This window comes from Athene noctua, chromosome 15 (assembly GCF_965140245.1).
Source record: "Athene noctua chromosome 15, bAthNoc1.hap1.1, whole genome shotgun sequence".
Taxonomy (NCBI): Eukaryota; Metazoa; Chordata; class Aves; order Strigiformes; family Strigidae; genus Athene; species Athene noctua.
Window position 1 is genome coordinate 15269927 of NC_134051.1, and position 27251 is coordinate 15297177.

The window sequence follows — 27251 nt, forward strand, 5'->3', positions numbered from 1 at the left end:
ATGAACTGGCCAGTAACATGTATCTGAGAAATTTATACTGTACCTTCCCTATGAAAATTTTGGCTCTGTTTTAGACCACAGCTCAGTACAGCACTTTAAGTCTGTGCTCCCTTTCAAACATGGGGATTAGATTCACTGATGTCAGCAGGTATGCGTTCAAATATTTTTCTTTTGGGGCCAACAGATCATTTCCTGTTCCTGAGGTTGTACAGAACATTCCCCACAAAAAGCACCAAAAAGGAAAAGTAAACCTTTTCCTCAGAACCCCTCTTCCTCCAAGCCAGCAAGGGCTCTTCGTGCAGGGGTATCTGGGAAAAAAACAGGCTTTGTAGTGTTTGAGTTAGGCTGAACTCAACGGTGAACTCTGCCAGCACTCTTGCAATCTCTCATGCTCAGGAATAACTTTGCCCTCCTGGGCAGCTGCTGAGAATTAGTTCCATCAGTTGTTGCAAGAGGAAAGGTTTTTTTGTGTGTGCGTGAGCATTTGCAGTATTGATCTTATCCTGTCCGCTGTGTGTGGCGCCACTGCCTGTACCTCACCTCCCTTCAGTTAGCACTTGCATGTGTATAGATTTTAAACATCATGAGAAGATAAATTTAACTTACAATAACCATTTATTTAAGATTACCTCTACTTTTTTTAGTTGGGTTGTAATATCATGCTAGCTTTCCAAGACAAGATAATGCAATGCATATATATATATATATATATATTATTTCCCCAGCTTGAAAAGAAAAGGTTAAAAAGCTGTTTCATAGTTACATATCTGGAGAAGAGGAAACTATTGCAATTGTCTTGCATTCAACCTAGAAGAAATCTGCGCTGATTTAAGGACTCTTAGGATAGTGAAATACAGTGCCTAATTACAAATAATTATTTATGTTCAAAATTCTTGGCACAGAAGATGGGTCACGATGCAATTTTAGAGCACTGGATTTCAGAAACAGTTTTTTGATGGATAGGCCAGAAGGCTGAAAAGAAAAATTAGAAAAGTTATCTGAGAAATTACTCATAATTTTAAACTAGAGAAAAATCATCATCAGACGAAGGTGTCTCCCATCTTTTATACTTTTTATGGAAGGTGAATACAGCTGAGGGGAAGAGCAAAGCCCAAGATGGTTATACTTCCTTCTTTGTCCATTTGGACCAAACCATCTGCTGAGATCACTAGACAATTGTAAGGGATGACTCCCAGAGTCTGTGTTTTGGTTCGGAAGGCTTGTCTCCACTGCTGCATTTCCCTGCAGCCACTAACTGAAACACGAGAACCACTCTGAAGTAAAACTTTTATTTTTAAGTTTTGCTCAAGGTAAGCTCACTGAAGGCAAACCTACAGACCCAACCAGAGTGGGCCTTCAGGAAATTCCTCTGACCTATACCCAAGTAGTCTCAGGTCGTGTGTCGACCTCTGGGTCCCAGCACGCGGGGGACAGCACTGCTGCTCTGCGGGAAACACAGCGTGCCCTAGGACAGGAGGTAGGAAGGGAGGCCCCAGAGCGCTGCTGGCCAGATGGAACAGCCCTCGAACTCTGTGACACAGCCGCAGTGTCACAAGGCCCTGCGCAGCCCCGGAGGGTGGCAGAGGCCCTGGGGGTGCTCTGAGCCGCTGTGGATGCTGGGGACAGCCCCAGGGCAGCTGCCTGAGCCCAGTGCAGGATGGAGTTCCTGGGCACCACGCAGCTAGCCAGTTACTGTGGCACAAAGAAGAGCTGCCTGTTCCCGGATCTCGCTCCCACCAGCACCACCAGGGACACCTATCAGTCCTACTGCCCACCCGGCTACCGCCCCCTCAGCTCCTGGCGGCCTGGTCTGCTTTGCAAAGTGCCTTCGGTCCCTCCCAGCTCTGACAAGCAATTTAATCCCATCAGGCAGCTGCCCACTGTTGTGCCCTCGTTACGCTCTGCCCTGCACGCCCGCTACAGCACTCGTGACTGGCACCAGGCAAACAGGGTTCACTTAAAAAGCTCCGAAGACTCCAGGGAGTGTGCTGGTAGACTGAACGCTGACTCAATGAGACTGATGCAAGAAAAGGATCAACTGACTTATAAGATGCAAAAAGACAGTAAAGGGAACCTGGAAGAGAGGATCTCCACCATTGATTTCTGGAGATCTGAGCTCATCTATGAGCTAGAGTGTCTGCTGAAAGAGACCCAACAATTGGAAACAACAAAGAAGCGGCTTGATTGTGCTGCAGATGAAGTGAAAGAACCACTGAAGGCAGGTTTGACATAGCTAGTTATTTCATGACTGTACTGCAGAATGGCTTTATTCTCTGTTGAATACTATTATGACTTTTAACATTCTCATCAAGCAGATCTTGGTGAAACATTACCCTCAGTAAGACAGAAACCTGGCCACCATGGGTGCTATATATAAAAAAATCAACCAAGGAACCTATCCAGACATTTCTATGTTCTCTTTTCCTTCCTTTTCGCTTGAGGCTCCAGGAGAATGAGTCTTCCTCAGGCACTGGCGGGTCAGCTCGGTACTTTACAGGAGAGCTGAAGATGGCCTTGTAAGCTGCAGTATCCCCATGTTCTTACCTAGTTCTGAATTTTCTGCTATTGCTTGGTGAAAATAATATTTTCACTTAGGAGAGCACATAATTTGTGTTATATTTTGAAGTTCTCCAGAATCTTAAAGGCAAATTAATTGCAACAGAAGAAGCCACAGTAATGTGTCAATGAATGATTCTAGCAAAACCTCAAAACATGCAAAAACTAGAGTCAAAGTTCTGTCATAAGCACCTGCAATACTGCTGGTGGAAGCTCTATCATGTTTCTAGGCAAGTACAAATAGAAAACCAAAATTCAGTATTCAAGAATGACTTTTTTAGTTGTCTATCTGTACTGATTTGGAGAACATTTTCTGCTGAAAGGCTTTGTGCTAGCTAATGCTCTAACATTTATTAGTATGGTTCTAAACAAGTGGATGAGACATTAATGGTAAAGTTAACCTGCTGGGATGGGTTAACTGAATTCCCTCTTCAATGACTGTAGTTAGGCAGTCATGCTCTTGTATAGCTATGAAACTTCCACTGGGTAAGGGAGGACGAGGGGAGATGAGATTAAAGGACTTTGCTATGGGTGAGTGCAGAACACCACAGGTTTTTTAATCCACACAATTTACAACAAAGCTTGGGCATGTTGAGAGATAGGCATTATTAATAAGCAGCTAACCAAATGGCAGCTATGGTGGCAGCTAATCCGTAAAAGCATGTATTAAGGTAAGTAGGAACGAGCCGCTAAGATGGATCAGTGGAGTGCAATGAAACCACCTACTCAGCTGTCCCACCCTCAATAGATGGTCATTACTTGACATGTCATCTCAGGGGCCCCTTCAGCAAGGTTCAAGGTTTCACTCCACAACGCAGTACTGAGTCTACTGCAAATGTTCCTTGCTTTGCTTGCAGATAGCCCTAGAATGCTTGTGCCACCGTGAGAAGCGGAAAGGCATAGACTTAGTTCATGATGATGTGGAAAAGAACCTCATGAAGGTAAGAACAAACTTACTAGTTTATTTTTCAAACTGTGGTAATAACTAAAATCCAACTAAATATTTATCAAGGTAAAAACACTGCAATAATTTTTTCCTTTCATTCATTTGAAAGACTGAGGAGCGGAAAAGAGGATGAAATTTGTAAAACTATGTATATATTGGGTGTGGTTAATGTTCCATTCATCGTTCCTGAAGCAAAAGGAATAGTCTAGCATCCTTGTGAGGTCTTGTCCAATTTTACCTTCCCTATCCTATAAACCAAGGTAAAAACATTTCTCAAGATTGTTTTCTGGGCCATGCACTATAACATCTGAGAAATTCTTAGGGCTTACAATATAAAACGCTGGTTTACTGCCTTGCTATATATACAGTGTTACTGAACAAAGACAGTGAGATGAGATAGTAGTGCTTGCTAAATCTTTTAAATAAAAAAAAAAATCAAATAACGTTTTACTAACATATTTGAAAGAACTTCTATTATAAACAAAAATAGTAGGAAAGAAGATTATGGGACAATAGCATTGCTTCAAGCACTCTTCTGGATACAGAAGGATGTGCAGACCACTGGGACAACCAAGATGCTCGTCCAGAGCCTACAGCCTGCAGCTTGAAGTTTTAGAGTTTTAATGAAGAATCAAGGAGCTAATATATATTAGTTTAAGTATTTCAGTACCTAATTTAGCATGAGAATTCAGGGTAGGATGAAATATTGCTAAATGTTCCACACAAACAAAAAATTATTTTTTTTGAAAATGAAAGTTAAAGGCTATTTGCCTGATGTCCCCAAGGACTGTTCTGAGTATGGAGCAAGCTAGAAAGTGACAATAAAGGACCACAAAGGCTCATTTTGTAATAACAGGAAAGCCAGTTCTAAAGTTGCTGTCACTCCTACACATAATATACAAGTACAGAGACAGAGCTGGTATTTTTAAATTTGGGGTATCTTAATGACTTCCAAATGATTTAAAACACTTTATTCCCTGTTTCAAAACTCACAAAACTATATACACTTAGGTAAGAAGGTATGTTGGGCTAAACCAGAATTTTTAAAAAAGGAAAAAGGCTGGAACATCATAATGTTGTTTGAGGGACCATAATTACCGTGTTTGTATAGTTTTCAGTGTGGTTGGTTTGAGTATTTTTTAATTTATTTTAATTTATTTTAAGATGAGTGGAACCTGGCTTTGAATTTCTTTGACAAATACTTAAAGTTTTGAAGAATATGATATACTTCCTTAGGGATCCTGTTTCTGAAATCAGATATATTTTTAACCTACTCTACTATTAGCAAAATATTTGTATTGTTCAGGAGAAATGTAGAAGTAGTTAGAGAGGGTAGTTCAATGGATTAAGGTTCATGTTTCAAGTGTCTTCATTATACTTTACCCAAGCAAAAATTTGACTTTATACTTATCAGAATAACTCCATCCAATAAAATACACTAACATGCATGATATGCTATAAAAAGCCATACAAAACCAAGCCAAGAGATACAACTTTGTAGCACTGAAGAGGGACCAAAACACATCCCTTCTTGACCTACATTGCATTTGAGGTATGCGAGATGGTTGCAACATCTAGAATGCAGAATAAAAAGGGTAAATTCACTAAAACAAATGAAATTTGATGAAAGCACCGACACTGTATATTTGCCACTTTAGGAGGTTGATGTATTCAAGGACTGTCAAGAAATATTGACAAAACTGGCACACAATATCAGTCAACAGCTGAGGTAAGACTACATTTAATTCTGGTTTTAAAGATAGGAAAGCTGAATTCAGTGTTAGCTAGTATCTAATGACAGACTGAAAATAACAAAGATGCTCATTGTTAGATGCTCATTCTCCACTTCTAATTCCTACCAATGATAGAATTTGTATGTTAAATCACAGATGAGCAATACTTACTATTTAAAGATGACTGTGACTCAATTTTTAGTCATGTTTAATCTGAAATCCTGCATTAAAATTAGGGGACACCAAAATTATAGCTTAGCTGTGCCAGTGTTGCTATGTGGCATACTGGAATGGAGTTCAAAGGGAATTTTTATTTTTTTAATTACAAAACTAAGTTCAAAGGAAATTTATTATTTACAAAAGAAACAGGAATCTAAGCACAGCATAAGGTATGAGATGAATTATGGAATGGACTTAAATTATTTTTATGTATATTTATGTATCTTTTTGTTATGGGAGGCTTTGGGATGTATTTTATTTCTTTGAGAGTACACAGATATCCTAGTAAATGCAAATTATATTTAATCTTATTTAATTAGGTGTACTGTTAACTACAGTGAAGTGACAAATTTTAAAAGTCATGTTTATATGATGTGACATGATTCTCAAAACAAACAGTTCAGGTACTCACAAGGAAGATAAAATTGTACAGTTCTTGACTGTTACATTACAGGAGAAAAAGACAAGTGGATTTTATAAATGGTCGTTCTCAGTAATGGCACTGAGGACTCACATGAGTCAGGTTAGATGCATTTCTGCAGTTCATCCCACTACTGTCATACATTGCGTATTTGAGTCGATAAAAGCTGCGTTCGTATTTGGGGGCATGAACTCTGTCTAGGCTGGCACTTCTGGTTACCTTTGGTTCAGTTCTGTCACCACATCAGGCAGACCAATAGTAATGCCAAGGGACAAGTACATCACAGAAACAGCTATATTTGCAAAAAATGTCAATATGTCTGCTGGCTTCCTGATGCACTGGAAAGCAAGATTTTGATTCTTTCTTCAGCCATATTACTCTCATTCTAGTCCAAGGTCTGCCAGGCCTTCCACCCTTTTGGAAGAGCCAAAGGAGATTAAGTTACTCCAAAATTTCCTTGTGGGTAAGAAAGCAGAGATAGAGGAACATTTTTCCTTCTTGTGATCAAGACAAGCAGAAACATTTAAATCGATTTTCCAGTGATGTACAATTTGGATTATGCTAAGGAATTTTTCCCCCAAATCAGGAGAGATGGGAAACCACAACTCTGGTCTGCCCTCTTCTTTCTCACTTACAGCTGTGCTGGCATGAAGGTTATCACTGAAAACCTCCTCCCTTTTGCTCTGAGGCTTTCCTTCACACCACACAAAAAACACCTCTTGTTTTTTACCCTTGTGGTTTTCTGTCATCAAAATGACAAACATTATTAAATGCTGTCAGTTAAATACAATTCTTTGGGGAATACTCGCTAGAAGAGATGAATAGTACAGCAGCTTCCTCTAGCTAAATTACAGCAACAAGTGTTCTCAAGCCACTGTAAATGCCAAGAAACTATGAAATGAAGCGCTGGAGGAAGGTAACGAAAGCAATTAACTATTTAGCACAACAGCACTAACGGTGGTTCAGAGTAATGTCTTTCCCTTTCACAGCATCAACAGAGATGCACAGCATGCCTTGGAGCAGGATCTTTGTGACAAAAACTCAGCTCATTTTATTGATGAGATGGGCTTTAAACTGAGGAACACATCGGACAGCATCAACTTTCACCATGGAGTGGAAAAAGCAGATGGGACGTGAGTATGAGGCCACTGTAGCCTTCTCTTTCTGTGCTCCCTGCTGTAAGTAGGCGCCTGATTACACCACAAGCCCTAGCCTTATCTGTGAGAAGTGATATAGAAAGAAGTGGCTTCTCTCTCTGTATGGCCCTGTTTTTCCTTAGTGTAAAACTCTCCGTCATCCTTAATTATTCCCTGCCTCCTAACAGCTGTCATTGTCGGAGGCCAGGCAGAAGCTGGCAGTCTGCAGCACCAACAGCACTGATGTGCAGCGAGCTGTGTTTCTCAGCACAGACAATCATTTACAACTATGTTGCAGCTGACTTCTTGCCCTCAAACTCCTTTGTGCAGATGTCTTCCTATGGTTTTGATTTACACTGTTCTGTGGCCTTTAGGTTTCAAAACCACATCCAATCAAATCAAAATTCAGCTAAGGTATGCCGTTAAGTGCAATGTGGTAAACAGCATGCAAGTGTACAGCACAGACTAGATATATTTTCTGTAAAAATAGTTTGGGTTATTTGGAAATTAGTCCATCAAGCTATACAGAGATATGTATTAAACAGAATGATCAAAAGGATATGGCATAGCTTTATCATTACAGGCTGAACGAAAATGTCCCAATTGTATACGGATTTGAAACTCTTTATTAGTAGTGGCCACATCAAGAACTGCATCCAAACCAAAGCGATAGCAGAAGAAAAGCAGCTTGCAATAGAGGGCAGTATTTTTGTGCTAATGACTTGTCAGTTCCCTTCTCACTCTTCAACATAGCAGTATGTGAGTGGTGAATGTACTTCACAATCTCAAATTATAAGACTTTATCTTGTTGGAAGCAGAAAAAAAAAAAAACCAACAGTATTATTTGTTTACTTATGTTCTGCTTTTCATTAAAAGATCACCTCATTCACTACTGAAATGAGGGCATATCCGAAGGAAACTTGGCAGGCATTCTGCTGACTCTAGTAACACTACCTACTTTTAGGATTAGCAACGAATAAAATTATTCTTGTCAGCTCTATTAAAAAGCAGATTCATGTGGATAAGTTTTACAGCCTTTTTCCTTTCTCACCAACCATTATCCAAAGAAATGCCATTTTTCATTAACATCTTCCTGAAACCATTTGGGAGACTGAGACATACCTGCAGCACTCAGGAGCAAAGCAGGTGTTTTCTGCCTCAGAGCCAGCTGGATAAATTACAGTCTGAAAAAGCTATGTTAAAGAACGGATTAAGTACTAAGTATTTCAGATAGTCAAGATGGAAACCTACTTAGAAATTTAATATTCTGATGAGGAAATTTAATATAATTCATCAGAGCATAGAGGGGAAGAAAAAAATCTCCCACGCCAAAGACCCTTCAGAAAGTACACTGAGATTGTCTGGATCTGCAGGTGTGAGCAATGTCAGCTCAGGTTTAGTACACTGATTTAGGCACTTTATTATGGTATCAGGTTGGTTACCTGAAACTTTTCAGTGAAACAGCCTAAATAAATGTGTAGCACTAAGGAATTCCAAATTATTTAGGAAGATCAGCATTTCATTTTGGAGAGAGAGGAATACCCTATGAAAAACTGAAAAAAAAGGACACTGAGAAAACAGTAACTGACAAAATTAGCTTTTTCTTTTTTGCATCCCTTAATATTTACTCTCAGTGTTCAGTTAAAATCTGGAGTAAATGTGAAACTCAAAAAATAGTGACCTGTCCCTGCAGAGTTTAACATACAGGCATAATTCTCAGAAGAGTTTTGTGTGGAGAAAGAAGTCAAACACAGAAGGTTGTCTCAGCCTTTCAATTTGGCAAGTAAAATATCTGTACCTTTTCATAAAATTCGCTAAATATTTCTGGGTGAAAGAGTAGGCAAAGCAATGAATTAAAGAAAGTGGTGAATTTAACTCCAGAGAACTGCACCAGCAGCTTTCAAGCCAGAGGCTCAGGCTGCAAGTTTAAAGCCTCCCAGACTTCTGGTTTAGAAAGATCTGAGTCCAGGATTTATGTTCAACTAATTATGATAATGATGGCCATCTTTGAAGCTTGGACATGAAACCAAGCATCCCAAAGTTTGTTTACGTACAGGACATTGCAGCAGAAACATTAGTGAGTGGCATTTTGCAGCATAGGAGCCCTATATTCAGTCTTCCTTTGTATATTCATAGGCTTTATCATAGTAAAGCCATTTCTGCTCGTCTCACAGATATTACTGTATTTACCTGTAATAGCCTTGTAAGTTAAAGCAAAGGTGTTCATTTTAATACATGGAGAAATAAGAGGATGGAGATGCTTATCCAAATGACACAGCAGGACAGTGTTGGGGCTGAGAGAAAATTCCAGTTCTCCTCACTCCTAAATCAGTGCCTTATTCATTTTCCTGCTATCATTCTTTCTGATGATGAAGGCTACTAGGCTAGAGTCACATGTTTTATTATGCAAGTCCTACATATCTCTTAGGGTAGGGCTGCTCTGATAGCAGACCAGAGCTGTCTGAAGAGCTCTGTAACAATTCTCCTTTGCTTTCTTGATCATTTTTCCTAAACTAGGTTGGGCTCTCGTTTTCTCTGGTGGTTGGTGACACACAACTCTCTTTTCCCCGTATAAATGTTAAGGGTTCACAAAAGTAGATGGTATTTAAATCTAATCTGATGGTGTGCAATGTGCAGGAGATCATGCTAAATAATCTAATAATCCATCAAAGCCATAGGCACTCTGAAACTTGACACAGAGAAATGAGTCAAATTTCAGCTGAGATGCAGCAGCTGTGAACTCAGACCATCACCCAGCCTGTTAAAAACAGGAAGAAGCTGCATGTTGACATTCATACCTGATCCCGAAAAACTCCTTTAAGCACCAATAAACAAAAATCATGCAGGAAAAGGTCATTCTTTATACAGCAAAACATAAACCTACCTACTTTGAAGTTGATGCCAGGGCCACTAAGAACTTTAGGTCAGCAGCTACAGTATTCAAGCAAGCCATAGAAACACTGATGAAACAACAGCTCTCCAAAGATCTTTGCTCGTTGTTGCCAAATCTTTGGTTTATAAAGGAAAAAAAGTTAAAAAGTGGCTGTGAAACCCATAGAATCACCCGATGTATGTGACTGCACAAATCAATGGATGAACACTTAGTGTAATTCAGTGTAATTATCACTGACAGAAAATGGTTCACCCAAACTTTTACTTTATTTTCCTCTTTTAGATTTCTTTCTAGTATTTCAGTTCCTGCAACATGGGCTAAATTCAGTGAAGACAATATCAGGGGCTCTCAACATGCAAGGGCCAACTCTGTCAAGCTCCGAGATGATGCAGAGGCTGGACTGAAGAGCACATCTCAGGAGATGTGGAATCATTTCATCAGTACCAACCTGGCCTTTAATAACCGTATTGCTGAAGTTGTTGACGCAAGGAACAAACTCCAAGCACAACTGGGCAAGGTAAGATTCACCAACAGTTGGCAGTTGCATTTTATCTTAATTGTACCCAAAAGGTGTGGAAATCTTCTCTAGAGTTTACATCCTTCCTGAATAAGCACCTCCTCAAAAGTTATACCTGTATTACCTTTACTCAAATTGCATTTGATTCACACATGGCCTGAGAAGAGCTCACTCAGGCAGGCAGACTGACAAGATGACAAGGTTTTACAAGGAACTCTGCAACATCTGACCATAATCACACACTATCTTCATTTGCAAAATACATGTTTAACGTGGGGAAAGATATTTCAGATGGTGTTTTCTTCTATTTTACAGTAATTGATGACATTTCCAGGCCATTTCCTGATACAGAAATAGTACCTTAATGACTTTGTTTGTTTGTTTGTTTTTAAACAGTGAACTAACTTTGGAAAATGTGCAAATAAACATGCCCCAAATAGCAGCACATTTATCTGTTTTAGAGGAAGGAAAAGACTAAGTTTTTGCACTTTCATTTTGCAGCAGTGAGGGAAGAGCCCTAAATTGACTAGTCCAAGTAAATTAACTGTCCAAATCTTCCTTCCCTTTTGATAAATACACTTCCACATCTGTACCCTGAATTTTGTCCTGGCTGTGGTCAGAAACAGCCTGATATTTCAGAGTGGGTCAGACAGTCAACTTTTCAAACATCTCTTCTGCCTTTGTCTTTGTATTACACATAGCCAAAATGGCACAGAAAGAGACAGACCTCTATTAATCTCTACCTGTATTGCTTTTTCAGTAAGTTTTCACTGAAATAAGTGGTCTGTTGGAAGTGTATTAGTTGTATTTTGAAACATATGTTCTAAAGTTAACAAGAGGTGCTGCGTTTGTACTGACAGATAAAATCTTGTGAAGCTAGCAAGACTCACAGTGTTACTTTCATAGAACTTCAGTCAGGGTTCAGTAAGTTCTTCCATTAAGACTCTCTCTTAGAGAGGAACCTCACATACACTCATTTTTTTCAATGCACATTTGGAAACAATAGAGTTTTCCTGCCATTCTATTTGCCATAAGTAGGTTTAAGACATTTTCAGTTTATTTTTAGGGACACTTAGGAAAGTGCAAACTAACCAGCTAAGTATCTGTTAAGTTACAGCTCATAAATTAATGTTTTTGGTTTTATTTCCATGCTTATAAACCATGAAAGATGTTCAGTGTAGTTTTTTTGAGTGTTTTAGATTGTATATCATCTATCCACTACAACACCTTATCTCTGAATTAGCCATACAGGTTTCTCATAGATTTAAATCTATGAACATTTGCTTCACATTTTCCACTGACCTTTTTCTAATGCTTTTAAGTACCCTTTTTATAAAAGAACTTACAGCATAAGACTGCAGAGGGCGCACATATGGAATCACAAAGTGCACTGTGAAATATCAACATACAAAGCAGGGATTTTCTCATGCAGTCCAGCTGACACTATGACATAACTGCTGACAACTGATACATCGTGGAAAAAATGGTATTTATGTCCCTATATAGTTACACCATTAAATAGCAATAATAAGCTATCTGGAGAAACATTTGTATAAAGAATAATTAGTTTGCATTGTACACATGGATAAAATAGTATCAAATAAGATTGCACTCTATGAACCAATGCTGCTGTTACTGCTGAGTTACTAGTTAGCATATACATAGCAGAGATACTTTACTCATCACAAACTCCACAGTAATGTAGCTACATCAGAAGAGCAAAATGCTAGAAAAGAATGAAACCGCATGTACTGGTGAAGAGTAATTCAGGCTGGTCAGTGTTGTCAAAGGAAAGGAAAATTCAGCAGGTTTACTGAGCAGAAACATTGCTGGTTAAGATGTGGGTGAAGTCATAGGGTAAAAGTCCTGTTAATTCTCTTGCTCATGACCATACCTCAAAAGGACAAGAGGAAGAAGGTGGAAACTGAGGGCAGAAGTAAGGACTGGATGCTCATTTAACAGTTATCTATAGGTAAGCATAACAGAGAACCCTTTCTTTCTCCAGGCTTGCAGTATAGTCTGTAATAATCGGAAAAAAAACATATTGCTAGGATATGCTCTAATAAGACAGCCAACAGCTTTCTCAAATTCTACCATGCTTCTGTTCTTCCATTGGGATGTGTGATTATAGCCAAATGCAGCTACTACAGTTCCTGTTCCCTCCACATCTAATAGCAATTAGACAATGGGTGCCACAGTTTCATTTTTGCATTTTAAAGAAATCAGTCAATTTTTCAAAGGCTGTTTTTGCACTGACTTCTCAAGCAATGAATGCCACTCTCAAAGACATCATTTTTTCTGCCAAATTATTTTTCAAGTTAAGCAGGCTAGCTCCATAAAATGAGAGGAAAATGAGCACAGAAAAGATTTGCTATCTGGGAACCAGGAAAATTAATAATTTAATGAGGTCTGGAGCCCATTTTGGAATGAAAAATACTTTTCTGATTTGTGAAACAGCAAAATCTCTTCCAGACAAAAAAAAACCCAAACAAAAAAAACCCTACAGGGAACCCCCTGCAACCATTTTTTTTTCTAAAATCAGTACCCTGGAAAAGAATTTTCAAAAAAATAGAAGACTAAATAGTGTGAATATGGTGATGATCTAAAAATGATCCTATGTTGAAATGGTACATTTTCTTTTCTTACAAAAGACTTCAGGTAGTTTGCCTTAACTGGACAAACTTTCCAATCCAGGTAGGCCAAGAGATGGCACCTAAGAACTTTTCTTGGTAGGCATTTGAAAAACTGATTTTTTGCTCCTTCAATAACTTTCTCAAAACCCCAACATTCAAGCTTCCTGGCACACAGTCTTTGTCTCTTTTTCATGTCTAAAACAGTCCAAATAAGACCAAATGCCTTCAATCTGTAGTCATCAGACAACACACATGATGAAAACATATATTATAAAGTGATGGTGTATGCATATCACCTGCCCCATCACATTTTTTACTATAAACCTACAAAAATTTGCATTTAGTTAGAGGGATGGCTTAGCAACTTACAGATATCTTGTCTTGGGGCAGATCAGATATATTTTTACCCTTTATTCTACTTGGAGTTTGATCTGAACCCCAGTACTGAATGGGCTCCAAAAACAGATTAAGTAACCAAGTCACAGCACAAGGGAAATCTCCAAAGAGCACTGGTTGAAGTGATTCCCATTTGCTTTTCTGCATTCTCAGCCCAGCTGCTGTCTGCTCTCACTGTTACTTCACTGATGTATTCAGGAAATTGTCTTGAGTTGACTTCAGATTTTCATTGCCTGTTATTTGGCTTATCCTGCCTGCCACTTCTTCTGGAGAAGCTGGCTGGTGAGGCAGACAACCCCAAGTCTATCAGAAGACTGGGAAGTGATATGCATGGGAGAACAGTAAAAAAAGGATTAAATTGCTTTTGTATAGTTTTGAACAGGAAAACTATCAAATGCAGAAGGGAAATGCTGTCCTTGAAAACCTTTTTTATACCTCTCCCTGTCCAGTTCACTGTAGAGCTTCTATGTAAAATTATTCCCTGCCCGCTTTTGCTTGATTTTCTTCTAGAGGACTAAGACAATTTGCCATCTTTACAGCAGCAATCAAACCCAGTCTATGGGAGCAAGGGTGTGGTATAAAGCCTGGAAGTCATTACAGCTGCAAGAATGATTAAAGGGACTGGAAAGCAATCAATTGATAGAATAAGTTCCTCAACTTTCTCTTTAGCAGGCTGAAAAAGGTGATGTTAGTAGCACTTGATGACACTGCTTTATTTAGCTTATCTAAATAACAGTTGGAGTAGGGGTAGAGAACTCACTAAATCCACAAGTATCTATACAGAAGAAAAAAAGAATCATAATAGATGACTTTTTACTTGAGCAGACAAAACCAAAAGAAGCAGTGGTGGCCAGACAAAAGCCAGATAAGTCTAGATGGATAACATAAGCACTTATGTTTCAGAACAAAGGAATTCATCACTGCAACAGCTTACCACAGGTAGATGGCTTCATTAGCACCAGGAACTCAAACTCAAGATCGCTGTTCCCCCTGAAAGCTCTGATCTCCGCAGGCACTAGCTTAAAGAGGAATTTCTACAGGGCAGTCTAGTGATCTGCAGGCAGTGCAGACTTAGTGTGTAATTAAGACTTATTTCTGACCCCAAGACTGAAAATGTCCCATGTCCATTTCTATCCCAGCTGCACAAGTCGATGATTAATTTACTTATTTTGTTCTGAGATTAATCTCAGTCAGAACAATCCAAGGTTCATCCAAAATTTGGATTGCAGAACCCTGGAAACATGAGTTGCTGGAGGCAGAAGCCCAGAAGCCCTAACTAGGTATTTGGCAAGGGTTAGATCACAACCCAAAGAAGGTATTACAGCCCCACTGTGTTACATCATCACTGGGCTCACAGAGCATGTGGTTGGTTGGGGATGCAAATATTCTTCAAGACTCTACTCACTGGTCAAGCTCCAGGCTGCTCTAGGACCAGATTTTTAGGCTGGTGAACAGAAAATAGAGTGTACACCATTCAGTGTAGAAGAGGGTGCTATGTATTCTTCAGCATGCCTCAAGAAACACTCAGTTTATGTCAAGAGACATTACGATAAATATATTTTACATCTGGTGTAAAAGTACACAAATCTTTAGGAAAAGAAGGAAAACCTTTAATCATTGTGCCAGGCCCTCATTAAAATGTTTGCATCTCTTTTCCATAAAGTCAGTATTAATGTAAATAGTTACCTTGGCATCAGTCTCTTGGAAATAACCAAGGGGGCAGGATGTTTACTTACATTAGCTCTGGGAATCAGTCAGACCAGACAGCAAGTGACATGTTTACATAGTCCAGTATTTATACCATGCCTAAATGGCAGATTATCCCTGCCAGCTCCAACACCTGTACTGTGCTCAGAAGTGTTTCTATGCCCAGTGGCAGAGTGCCCAGCACCACCCTTCCGGCAAGCCTTGCTATTCCCCTACCCAGGAGCACAGGGATCAGAAAGAAGCTAGAAAACCAGGTACATGTTTAGTAAAACATGTAAAAAATAACCACCCACTCCAAGAAACATGTAGCTTCTGAAAGAGTTTTCAAACTTACCTGAGAAGTTCTGAAAGGAGCACTCCTATGGCTGTTGAAAAGGAAACAGCCTGCTCCTCTGAACAGGAACATAAAGAAATACTAAACTACAACAGGAGATGCCCATGCAAGAAGTGTGTAGGAGAGGTGCAGCAGTGTTGTGAGCTGTGGGCAGGAATATGTATCTAGCAGAGGGAGTACTTTCCCCATGGCACTTGCCCCACCAAGGCTTTCATCTCAGCCCCCAGTGTATCCTCACATAACTTTAAAAATATTTTTTTGTTGATCTTTTTCCCCCCTCCCTCTTCTTGTGCCTTAAAATGTCAGGTTTTTATAGCTTTTCATGCCCATTCATGGTAGCTGGGTATACAGTTAATCTTATAATTTAATATTGGAACTTGTTTGAGAGTGAAGTTTTCAGAAGATTAATGAAAAGTGACTCAGAAGTGGGTGGGAAGATGCATGCTGGTTGGTGTAGGCAGCTCAAACTTGCCTGGAAAAACCTGTTTGAAGGAAGAAATAGTTATTTAAGATAGGAATAGATTTTTGCCTTGAAACTAAGAGAAACTACGGATGAAAGCTAGGGCACACACTTGAAGACAAAAAGATTTCACTCTCCTAAAATTGTTGCTTAATCTCATGAAATCATAAAGATTTACATAGACTACACTGGAGTACAAACTATGGGCGAGTGGAGAAACCATGTAGGAGAGGCCTGGCTCCTCAGCATGCCATGCAGCAATGGTCCACGTCATGGGTTACTGGAAGGGGAACATGGAATGGGGAAGGCCAGAGTTATCATAATCAAGTGACAGTCACTGCACATCAGGATGTGTTCAGGTTGTCAAGAATCCAAGTGTCTTTATTTGCAAAATAACCGAAATCTCTTCTCACACTGAGGGACACACAGCTGCTAAGTAAAGGCAGCCTGGATTGAATGGATGTGAGACTTTGCTGGCATTGATGTAGAAGATAACTTCTTTCTGCCACAACATTTATGTGTGAGAAACTGAGATGGTTGCTACTATCTCCACTCCCTCTCCTCAACCCATCTGCACTCAGGGAATTCATATAGGCTTGGCAGAGCAAACAGGGTTTAGTTCAAGGCAGCAGTGCTCATATATATATCTATAAAACTGTTGCTTATTCTCAGAAAGGGCTGTCTTGCAGATGGACATATGTAGTAGCTTTTCTAGAAAAGAAGCATTTTCAGGCTCGAAAGGGTCATGAGACAAAAGCATTGGATTGACTCTAAAGTCAGGACAAATTTAGACTACTGTGACTGGGTTGAGATTTCATTAATGACTAAAAGAATATAATTCCTGACAAGAATCAGTATTCTGGAGCAGCTGCCTGAGCCACAGCTGTTTCTCTCTGGCACCATCTAGAGACATCTCTCTGTTAAAGGGATCTATATCCTTTCAGATGAGGTAACTTGATTCAAAACAGAGCATGCACGAGGCCCAAACTACCTGTTTTGTTGTTATTTTGAACAGGCTTAGTGTCATTAAAAATGCATTAATAACATAGCATTTTGTTTTGTTCTCCTAAATGATAATGCACTTTAAAATTGCTGGTCCTATAGTATCTGAAAGCACAATACAGTTTAAGAGGGACAAATACAACAGCACTCAGACTTATTCTTGTTCTTCAAGAGTAAAAAGTGTAGCAAAGAAGTATGAAAGAGTTAAGCATCTTCTTGTGTATAGTTACGGCTTCCTCTGTTATTTTGAAAATATATTAGAAAATCCAGGCCAAGTTAAATGATCCCATGTTTTTTCCTCCTTTAATTTTAATAAAGCTGTTTTAAAATAAACATCTTGTACATTTTTAGGAAAGTTAAATAGAAACTGATTGCATATAACCGTGAAATCGATGGGATTATTTTCAGAGATTGAAGTAAGAAAATACACACTGGAATTCAATGGAAGGAGGATATTTATAAGAGTGTAAACTGTTATACTGACCAAATGAAAGGCCCAGGGTCCCTGGGTCCTCTGGTTCAATCTATGCTGAATAGACCAACCTGTGTAAGGACATAGATTAAGCGTCCACATATATATTTAAAGCTGCCTTTGTTTCAAAAGTATAGCATTTACATCCTGATAGTTTCCTCTTTAAATATGAAAATGTCATATTTAAGACTGTTATAAAGAAAATGTTGGGAAATATACAGGTATCCTTTAGCACATGTAGAACTTAAAATAGACTTTAGCTTTCAGATCTGTTGGCTGATTTATGCCAGCTGTATTCCCATTGTTATGAAGCTTTATACATAAAAGCTTGCAATACTTCCAGATCCAGAACAATCTCCCCACTCCTGATATGCCTGATGAATTGTGCAATGCATTGGTCTGAAGATATTTTCTCTGGACACAAACTAAACTGGTACTTCACTACAAAGCTGTCATCCCATATTGAGTATAGACACAAACACACAGAAGTTACTGCCCAGAAATATTCTAACTCTGCTTCAATACAGTTAAACTATCTGAATGCATTACCTGCTGATGTCACATTCTGTTGAGGAATGTGGGTTTTTTTTCTTTTAAATGTGTTTTTCTTCTTTTCTTAAGATTCCTGGGCTATTCCCCACAACCATCTAATTAAAAAAACCAAAACTAAGCTTGATAAGTCATAGAACAGTGACCTGTAATTAAGCATCAAAAACCAAACCCTAAAAATACCAAAAGCAAGGGACATGGTAATCTCTATCAAGAATTTGCCTGCAACATGATAGTAAAAAACTGTCAGGTCCAAATTAATTTCAGATTTGAGGTCTGGGTTATACTTGTAATCCAAAGATTGCAAGATATCATTGTTTTACTTTCAAATAATGTGGTCATATATCCTAAATATAATTGTGAAATCGGTCACAATTACACCATTCAATTAAGTATGATAACCTCAACAAATGTAACTTAATCCAAATTAAGATGGATTAAGTATGGAAACACAGATTTTAAAAGTTTAAAAAACTGACTGAGAGGCAAAATATTAAAGAAGTTTACAAGATGAGGAGGCACAAGAATGTTCCTCCCACCATATTGCCTGACTGCTGCTTTTTGCATCGGATTACTAAACACTGAGCAAACCTTGGAAACAACAAAGAAACAAGGATAGCTGTCAGACTGAAGCATTTTAAAACCACTTATGTTGTACTTAAGTCTACCCTGATTACATGATGAAACACGTGTGACTTCAGCTGCTCCTTCTCTTGGTCTAACTGTATCCAGCCCATAAAAATCACAGCCTCGGTGAAGTGAGAGAACAGTGGGAGCGCAGTTTTCTACAAGCCCTCAAGAATGCTGCAGCACAAAACTTTACTCATGTCCTGGAAGGGAAAGTTTCCGGCGGGGCAGCTGCCTGAGCCAGTGCCTCACCACGCTCTTTTAGGAACACACTGCTCAGCATTTGTTGTTTTTTTGCTTCCTGCCTTTGGAGGTCATCCAGAAATGACGCAGACTGGTGCAACACTATCTGGTGATCCTCCCCACCAATCCGTCTATGTACAGCAGATTATCTAAATCATTTTATCCAATGTGTGGCCAGAATGAGTAATCAAAAACTGTTTGTACAAAGCTTCTGCGATGCGTTGGAGGTGGTTCCCCCGGGGCCATTTTTCTTTGTATGTCTTACATGACAGTGCCTTTTTTTTAAAAAAAAAAAAAAAGTAAGAAATAATTTGAGAACACACAATGAACCTAAAACCACATCCACTGACATGCAGCCAAGCACAGCTTAAAGATGGATGCATAGTTTCACGTTTGAATTTTGAGTTCACAGGCAGGTTTAAACAGTATTTTTCTTCAGTGAATGAGGGGTTTGCTCAGTAGCACTACTCGATTGCCTTGGCTGTGCACAATGTGCTTGCAAACTCCTCCTACCTTTATGAGCAGGACACCAGAGCACCTAGTGAAGTCACGTGGCACAGGAGTGTAGTTACTACACATTTTGCCAACATGGAGCGCTATAAGTGTTGAACATAAAACTGAGTTTTCAGTGACCTTTAGATGAAAGCTCTCTTTTCATAACTAATGAACTACTGGATTCTCAATAAACAGAAACATTTTCTATTTAGACTTCAGAGCTCGCCCTTTTCAAACATTAACATTGTGTGAATTTGCAGGCTGTGCAATCTCTAAATACTTTGAGTCATTTCTAGATACAAAACTACTATTGTCCTATATGAGTTATATGCCATTATTTATGGGAGAAGTGCATATTCTAAACAAGAGAGGACAATAGTCTCCTGGTCCTGTGTCACTAGGGGAACACCTGTTTGCTACATGTGCACTGGTCAGTGAGGCCCAGCCAGGTGCTATCTGACAACGCAGCACAAAGAAGTGCTGTAAAGGAACAGAAACAAACCTCAGGTTTGATAAGCATTCCTGCACTTGAAATGTTACTACTGAATCTGGGTTTGTGATCTGACTGTTGTACTTGCACTGTTGCCACACGGAGAATGCATCAGAAAACGACCTGAGAAAAGTGGGGGTTCAGAAAACCACTCTTCTAAAGTTCTCTCTGCTAGCTGAGCTTAATGAAAATGGCCTTTCCAAGAGACTGAGGACAGTTTATACATGGGCAATCTGCTCAGCGCTGGCTGTACTAGCTTTTTCCTTCTGAATGTTAAGAAACCATTTGACGTTTAATTTATTTTTTCACACAAGCACAATGAAAGAGCAAAGGGCACCCAACCGTTACAGAAGCACTGTCACATAGTACTGGAATGACCATGGTTTGCTATGGGCAACCCTTATATAATAAGGATTTGTGGCAGAGGAGTGGCACTGTTATTGGAAATACTGAAGACTACTAAATTTCTTCCCATGTCCTCTTATAAATTTGTGTAATGCTCCCATAGTTTGCTGCAGTACGTTTCTGTGCACATGCTGCTTCCCCTTTGACGGCGTTCTGCTTTCCTTCCATGTGTGGAATAAACACGAGATACCTATACTGCTTTCAAAGAAAAAGAGGGCAGGAAAAAATTTCTTGTAGAAAATATTAATTTTATCCTCTTCTCTAACCTGTTTAGAGGAATTAGCGCTAATTAAGTGTAAGAGAGCTTGTAACCTAACTCCACTCAGTGAATAAATTAAATTGTTTTGATTTATATTAGCACAGGACAGAAAGTATCAGGACAGAGACTACACGACATGCTTACCACAATGAGCACATTTACAAACTGCAGCATCACTTTGGGGAGCTGGTTTCACAGTCATGGTTCATTTCTAACAAAGTGCTCTGGGCCGTTTTAATTGTGTGGTTTCATTGATACATTTGCTCCACAAAGGCGAATCACACCATTTCCAACAGCTGCCCAAGAGAGAAAGTGTTACTACCAACAAAGCTCAAAGTCTGAACCACAAAGGTCCGACCCAGAATCTGACCTGAGTGGAAGTCCTCTTCCACCAGAAGTAGAAAACTAATAACCCACTCTGTCCTTTCTGAAACTGAGACATAACTTTGCCCAGTTCTTACTGGACTGAGATATGTGCTGCTCCATTTCATTGTTTTCACTTTGAATTACACTTTTTAATAAAGAGAACTAAATCTGCTTACAGCTTGCTCCAAATCGTAAGTAGAATCGATGTAAGAGGTCAACACCCTCACAACATCCCACTGCAGGTAACAGAACTATGTCACAGTCAATCTGACTCACTTGCACGCTGTAAGGCGTAGCATGGGAAACACTACTGTAGTGACAGAAGCTGTAACATAAACACAGGAAAGGAGGACCCTGCTAAGCAGTGGGTGACCTCTAAAAACACTGTGTATTTTCTTTGCCTCACAGCCTTGTATGTCCCCACAGGTTGATGTTTTTGTTTAGCAATGAAAGCAAACAGTGGGAGCAAAGAATAGGACTGACAGGCTTGTAAAACTCCCTGACGTACATCCTCTTAATCACCAGCAGCCTACCTAGGAGCTGGACCTCACCTTTGTCATGTACAGATGAACACACACCTCTTAGGGACGTAATAGCAAAATTCTGACAACAGCATAAATTCAGCTTCTGAGCAGCAGAAGACCCAAAAGTGTTATTAGGGAAAAGGAAGGATGTGGGCTTGATGCATAATGAAGACATTTAACTTCATTAAGTCTCTTTCCCTTGGTTTTTATCTTTAGAAATAAGTACATGCAACTGGTAGAATTGTAAAGATGTAAAATGATGTATCTAACAGTACACTCTAATCATAAGTAGTTCCTCTGCAAAACAAATAGCTACCAAAGCACACTGGATTACCTGCATAAATATTTCCTCTAAAATACAGATAGCTTACAGTGATTATCTAATTAAGAAGGAACCACTGCAGAATAAAGTTATAGGGAGAAATTTACTACTGTTAGCTTCATGTTCTTCCATATTGTGTTCCCTTCATAACAAACCAGATTTTTTTCCCTGCAGTCTATAAGCAATAAAGGCTGCTCTTCGGGTGAAGATGCTCTCAAGCCAGCTCTGTGAGAACTAACCTTGGACCCAAAGGGCTCAGTACAGCGTGAGGACCTGGCTTCAGATCAGTACAGTCATGTTCATACGCTGCTGCTTCAGGGCTCAAGATGATTCATCTGCTGGAAAATTGCATTGCTGTAAGGGTGGAACTGGTTTGGACAGTGCTAGCCAGGAGAGCTTTCACATTGCTCTACTATGCAGTGTCAACAAGCCCTTAAGGATTTGGACTGGGGAGCAGGTTTCTGGCATCTTTAACTCTTTGGATTTTGTCTATAAATAACCTTTCAGGAGCAGGAACTAATTCAATTTTCAAACCACACACATCATTAGCAAACCTGGTAACAACTTAGTGTGTAGGCAAGATCTAAATAGCAGCATAATTTAAATCATATTACACCATTTTTAGTGGTTGTTGAAATTCATGTTGCTTTGATTTTAGTAGACTGGCTGAGAAACTACATTAGTTCAATTTGTTCTCTTCCATTTTAAAGCTGTCTACGGGAAAAGTTTGAACAGGTTCACCACACTGGCTGCAATAAATCCTGATAAATGAAAGTAACATAATCATCAACTGGCTGGGAAGTGTTACCTGAATATGAACATTTTCTTCCTGCTTTCTTTTTTAAGACCGAGCAAAAGTTTTCCCTGGCTATTTGTCTCATTTTTTTCATACATATTAAAACATATAGGAAGCACTTAAAGGATTCTCAGGGATGATATAATTATATGATAAAACGCACTGCAACTACAAACTGTGCTAAACTAATTCCATGGGCGTCTCCTTTTTAGTGCTCTTTCAATCTATCTTCTCCATTTACAGAAAAAAAGCCTTTAAAGGAAGTTGGTTTTCCCTCTACAGCTCCCCATGGAGCTTTCAAAACTTTGAGAATCTAGTTTCAGTATGAAGATGACTTGTGTTCATACGTTCTTGGAGCAAATGTCCCCAAAATACTTGGAGTATGAAACAATTGCAGAGGGGACATATTTGATTGCTAATGAATTTTTGAGGCAAAAGGAAGTAAGAATTGAATTAAAGTTTAAATGAAAATGACAGTTTATTGGAATTTTACCTTTGCAAAATATTCATAGATCAAGCAGCAGATTTTTTTTATTTAGGAAAAAAATTAGATAGTGCTGCAAAATGGAAATAGGTCCCCGTAGAGCTATAAAGACTGCCTCTATGAAAATGGCTTTATCACAAAAACACCGTTGGAATTTCCCCCATCACAATAATTCAATGCTTCTCTTCTGCTTGTAATAAATTTATATTCCAATTTGCCTACAAATTTCTTCATTTTATAACAGGAAAGAGATAGTGCATTTCTTAGTGGAAGTTGTTTACCTGTTTTCCAGGAACAGCTTCATTAAATGCTTTCATGTGATGTATGAGTGTATGGCCCACTCCTCCTGGCTCTCCTAGGAGATTTGATTACTATATGTCCTTTTAAAGAAATGGCAAGATCAAGGCAACACTACACAAATCCATCTGATTGATGTGAGTTTATAGTAATCTCCTCCTCTAAATTAAGCAAAATGACATGTCAGAATGGAAGCAGTTCCAACAGGAGTGTTTAAAAGCTGAGGTGAGTTCTGATTTCATATGCACATGAGGCTTACAAACACGTTCTGCTTTGTTCAGCTGCTTCAAGAAATCTTCCAGACAGAAGATACAATCGTGTTACTGGAGAGATCTATAAAGGCAAAGGAGTACCCACTGAAAGTGGCTCAGGCCTGCCTGGAGGCAAGAACTAAACGACCCAATATAGAACTTTGCCGTGATGCACCTCAGCTTCAGTAAGTAAAGGCCAGACTACCCTGTCCCTTCCTTCATCAGCCACTCAACAACAGGAATTTTAATGACAGTGTGAATCCAGTCTGATGAAATTAGAATTACATTAATTACATTGCAATACAAATTCTGGGAGAAAGAAGTCAAATCCATATAGCTATGTTGAAATAATGGGACAACAGATCTAACGTTCAATGTGTGTAGTTGCCTTTAGAGTCCCTCTCCCAGGACAGTTAATAGCTCAGTGGGTTTTTGGTGGCTGGTATCTTTTGGCATTCAGTCTCATGTCCGAGTTGGGACTTAGGAATTGATTTTAATCCCATTCTTTGTGAAATACAAGATTTCACTTTAGGAAATACCTAATTTTAGAAACATGTTATCCCAGAAAAAATTCTTTCTTTTGATGCAAAAAAACTCTATGCAATGGTCAAACTCCTTAAAAAGTTAATTGCAAATAAGAATGAGGCAGCATCACTTACTCCCTCAACTAATTTTCAACTATATCGTGATTCTAGTATCATCTTGGTACGGGTTAGCTCATTTGGTGTACATTTTGGTTATATAGCTGTGGGGGCTTCCCAGCACACGTTGGCATCAGCTTGGTCATCCCTGTGCTATGATCCATTGGACGGTGTGTAGTGTGTCTTTTGGGATATACAAGAGGATGTCTGAGATACCAGCCTTCCTTCCCTCATGACTGAAGAAGGATCTTCTGAATTTTAATCCCATTTATCTCCCTCCAATCCAGTCGGAACACATCACTGTTCCACAAGAACCTTATCAATTATATGTTTTTAAAAATACTGTCTTCAAAGTGCTCTGTGAGGGTTTTCTTAAGAAATACTGCATCAGGGTTCCTCCCATAGCTGGAGTGAATTTCACAGTCCAGTAAAAAAAACTGTGTATTTTTATGACAAGTAGAAAAATATCCCCTTTTTGTCTCTAGCAAATCCCACTGTACACAACAGCTTCACATACAATATTAATGAAGTACATAATGCTTAAACTGAGTACTTATATTATTTTTCCTAAACAGTGTTTTATCAGCTCAGAAAGCTTCTATTCAAACAAGGAAGTGGCAATAAGTCATGGTTTATTATACCGGCATCTTTTCACTTTTCCTAACTCTTTAAAACATAAATAGTACAATGCAATATATCTTTTTTCAGTCTCATACCTCCTTAATCAGATCCTGACGTTGACTTTGACATATCCATATATTTGATTTCTTCAAGTTCATGCTCTGCTCTCCACATCCATTCTGTCACAATGGATCTGAATTCTTTTATATCCATTTGGATAGTTTTATTCATGTGGCCTTTCATATCACATAAATAATGCCTGTTCTAGATGCAGTTCAGCTGTAAGAAACCAGAAAAACTTCCAATTATGCTGTAGCATTCAGTTACATTTACTATAGGAGCAGATCATTTGCCACTTCAGTTACCACCACACCATCACTTAGGGATGCAAGTAAGCTAGTATGAGCATTTTATTAAAAAAAAAAAACAGACCAAGAGGGCCTTAAATATCAATACACAGCTTCAGTTTTATACTCAATCTGAGTCTTATTCTCTACTTCCTCCCTGAAGATCTCTTCTGTAAAAATATCTGCAGCATTATGACTGATAGCAGGCTGGTCAGCAGGACTGCATGTATCCAAGATGTAAAACTTATTTGATTTAGGATCAAAAATGCAGTGTCACATTATATCTTCTTCCTCCCACAACTGACAGTGATGCTGGTGATGTTCCAAAGGGTCCTGTCTAAAGTTTGGAAGCTTCATTTGAAGTCACTGGAATGTCAGAATGTCTTTGAATATCATCTTCAATTAGAGTGAAAGGACATTAACATGGCATACTTAAAACCAAGAAGTACACAGGGGTTCTGAATAAATCTAACTCCTACTAGCTTCTAGGTTTATCTAGAGTTTCACAAACTGTTGCACAGCTATTCAGAAGTATTTTGGGATTAACATACATGCAAGTTTTCTGTCAGTCTAATATGATTTCTAATATTTTAACCAAAGTGTTTATACAAGTACATCTGCTTACTAGATGTAGTTATATTGACAGGTAACTATCATATCTCATTCTCCTTCCTCCAATGCATATGAATTTTGCTCTACCACAGCTTCCTAATCCAGACCAGGTTATGTTGGATACTTTATCTGATCCAAATAATTGAATGTTATGTTCATCATAACTGCAATTAGAAATAGAAATTCTGACAGGGTATTTGAAATTTGGACACTTTTTTCTATCACAATATTTGGTTGAGCTCACATCTCAAATTAAAAGTATTTACTTAGAGATAAAATCCTATCTGTGAAAGTAAAGCCATTTGCTAATTCACTTTCAAATAATTTAAGTGTATTTCTCTCATGTGGTTTAAAGCAAGAAGGAATTCAGCCCAATAGCTCAACTGTAACAGGGAAAGAAAATATCAAATGAACCATTTCTTTGTAACATGTAAATGTTATCTGAGTTTGCTGTTTATTTAAAAGGAAGTGCTGATTTGGCACTTGTTCTCTGTGTGTGCTGCCAACTTTGTAGTTGAAGGGATTAGACAGAAAACAAATTAATAGAATCTAGTTTTTCTGTACTGAAACAACTGGGGCTATCCCAAAACAAGTTACAGTAGATTCTGGGGAATAAAAAAAAAAAAATTTTTAAAAAAAAAATCAATCTTTCTTACAGTCTATAGCAGGCTGAGCAATTAATAGACAAAACACAAAGTTGACAGTCATAAAGAATTTACTAGCTCAGTGACTATACAAGATTTGCCACATCTCCAGTGATAAGCCATCAGAAGAAATGTGGCTAGTATCAGCTCACAGAAAAACTTGATTTCAGAGCTCTACATTCAGTAGTTATTCTGGTGATTCTTGTTCTGATTAACGTGCTTCTGTGCCAAATGCAGAACTTTTAGCTTAAGCTTGTGCAGCAGGATGTGCTATCACGAACTACACCAATACTCTCCAGTAACACCCATCTCAAACACACTCCATGGGATGACATGCAAGTGCTCAGGACAGCCACGTTAGCCCTAGAGAGGCTACACAAATGAGAGGCTGCAAGTGAAGAAGATGGCAATTAGATATATCAGAGTGGCTTAATCTGCTATTGAAGGTCAACACAAGGAAGAAATCATCACTTCTTACAGGTGCCATGCAAGCTAGCTAGGCAAACTGGTTTCATATTGATTCAGTCCAAGATAGCTGTTCAAATCCTGCCTGAAAGCATGACCTGACCACTGTCAAAAAAGGAATGTGGTGAGAGACTGCTGAAGTTACATGAGCACCTATCCCCTTCTCTTTTTTCGACTTGTCACTGAGGTTTGCACTATGGATGACACCTTACAGATCTTAAAGCGACGTCTGCAAGAAGCCCATGATACTCTCCAGACGCTGAACCTTTACAAATCAAAGCTGGAACATGAAATTTCTGTGAAGGCAAACTCCTTCTTTATTGACAAGAAGTGTATGGACATGCGCAAAGTCTTCCCCAGCACCCCACAGCTCACTGGCTACACTTGA

At 38.9% G+C, this 27251-nt stretch overlaps 1 protein-coding gene across 2 annotated transcripts; it reads left to right on the forward strand.

Moving 5' to 3' along the window:
- Nucleotides 1-1554: 1554 nt before the first annotated feature.
- TEKT5 (tektin 5) lies at nucleotides 1555-27251 on the forward strand. Of its 2 annotated transcripts, none has more exons than XM_074919361.1 (7): nucleotides 1555-2222; nucleotides 3418-3497; nucleotides 5161-5231; nucleotides 6865-7008; nucleotides 10199-10421; nucleotides 23564-23718; nucleotides 27014-27251. In XM_074919361.1, exons 1-7 carry the CDS (start codon nucleotides 1658-1660, stop codon nucleotides 27249-27251), a joined length of 1476 nt encoding a protein of 491 aa, XP_074775462.1. In that variant the 5' UTR covers nucleotides 1555-1657. The 2 variants fall into 2 exon arrangements, with proteins under 2 accessions (XP_074775462.1, XP_074775463.1); XM_074919362.1 differs by having other exon boundaries at nucleotides 1652-2222; nucleotides 27038-27251.

Coding starts and splice junctions, on each gene's coding strand:
- TEKT5 (XM_074919361.1), top strand. CDS start 1,658: ATGGAGTTCCTGGGCACCACGCAGCTAGCCAGTTACTGTGGCACAAAG. Junction 10,422..23,563: donor TCCAAGCACAACTGGGCAAG/GTAAGATTCACC, acceptor TGCTTTGTTCAG/CTGCTTCAAGAAATCTTCCA. Junction 23,719..27,013: donor CGTGATGCACCTCAGCTTCA/GTAAGTAAAGGC, acceptor AAGTTACATGAG/CACCTATCCCCTTCTCTTTT.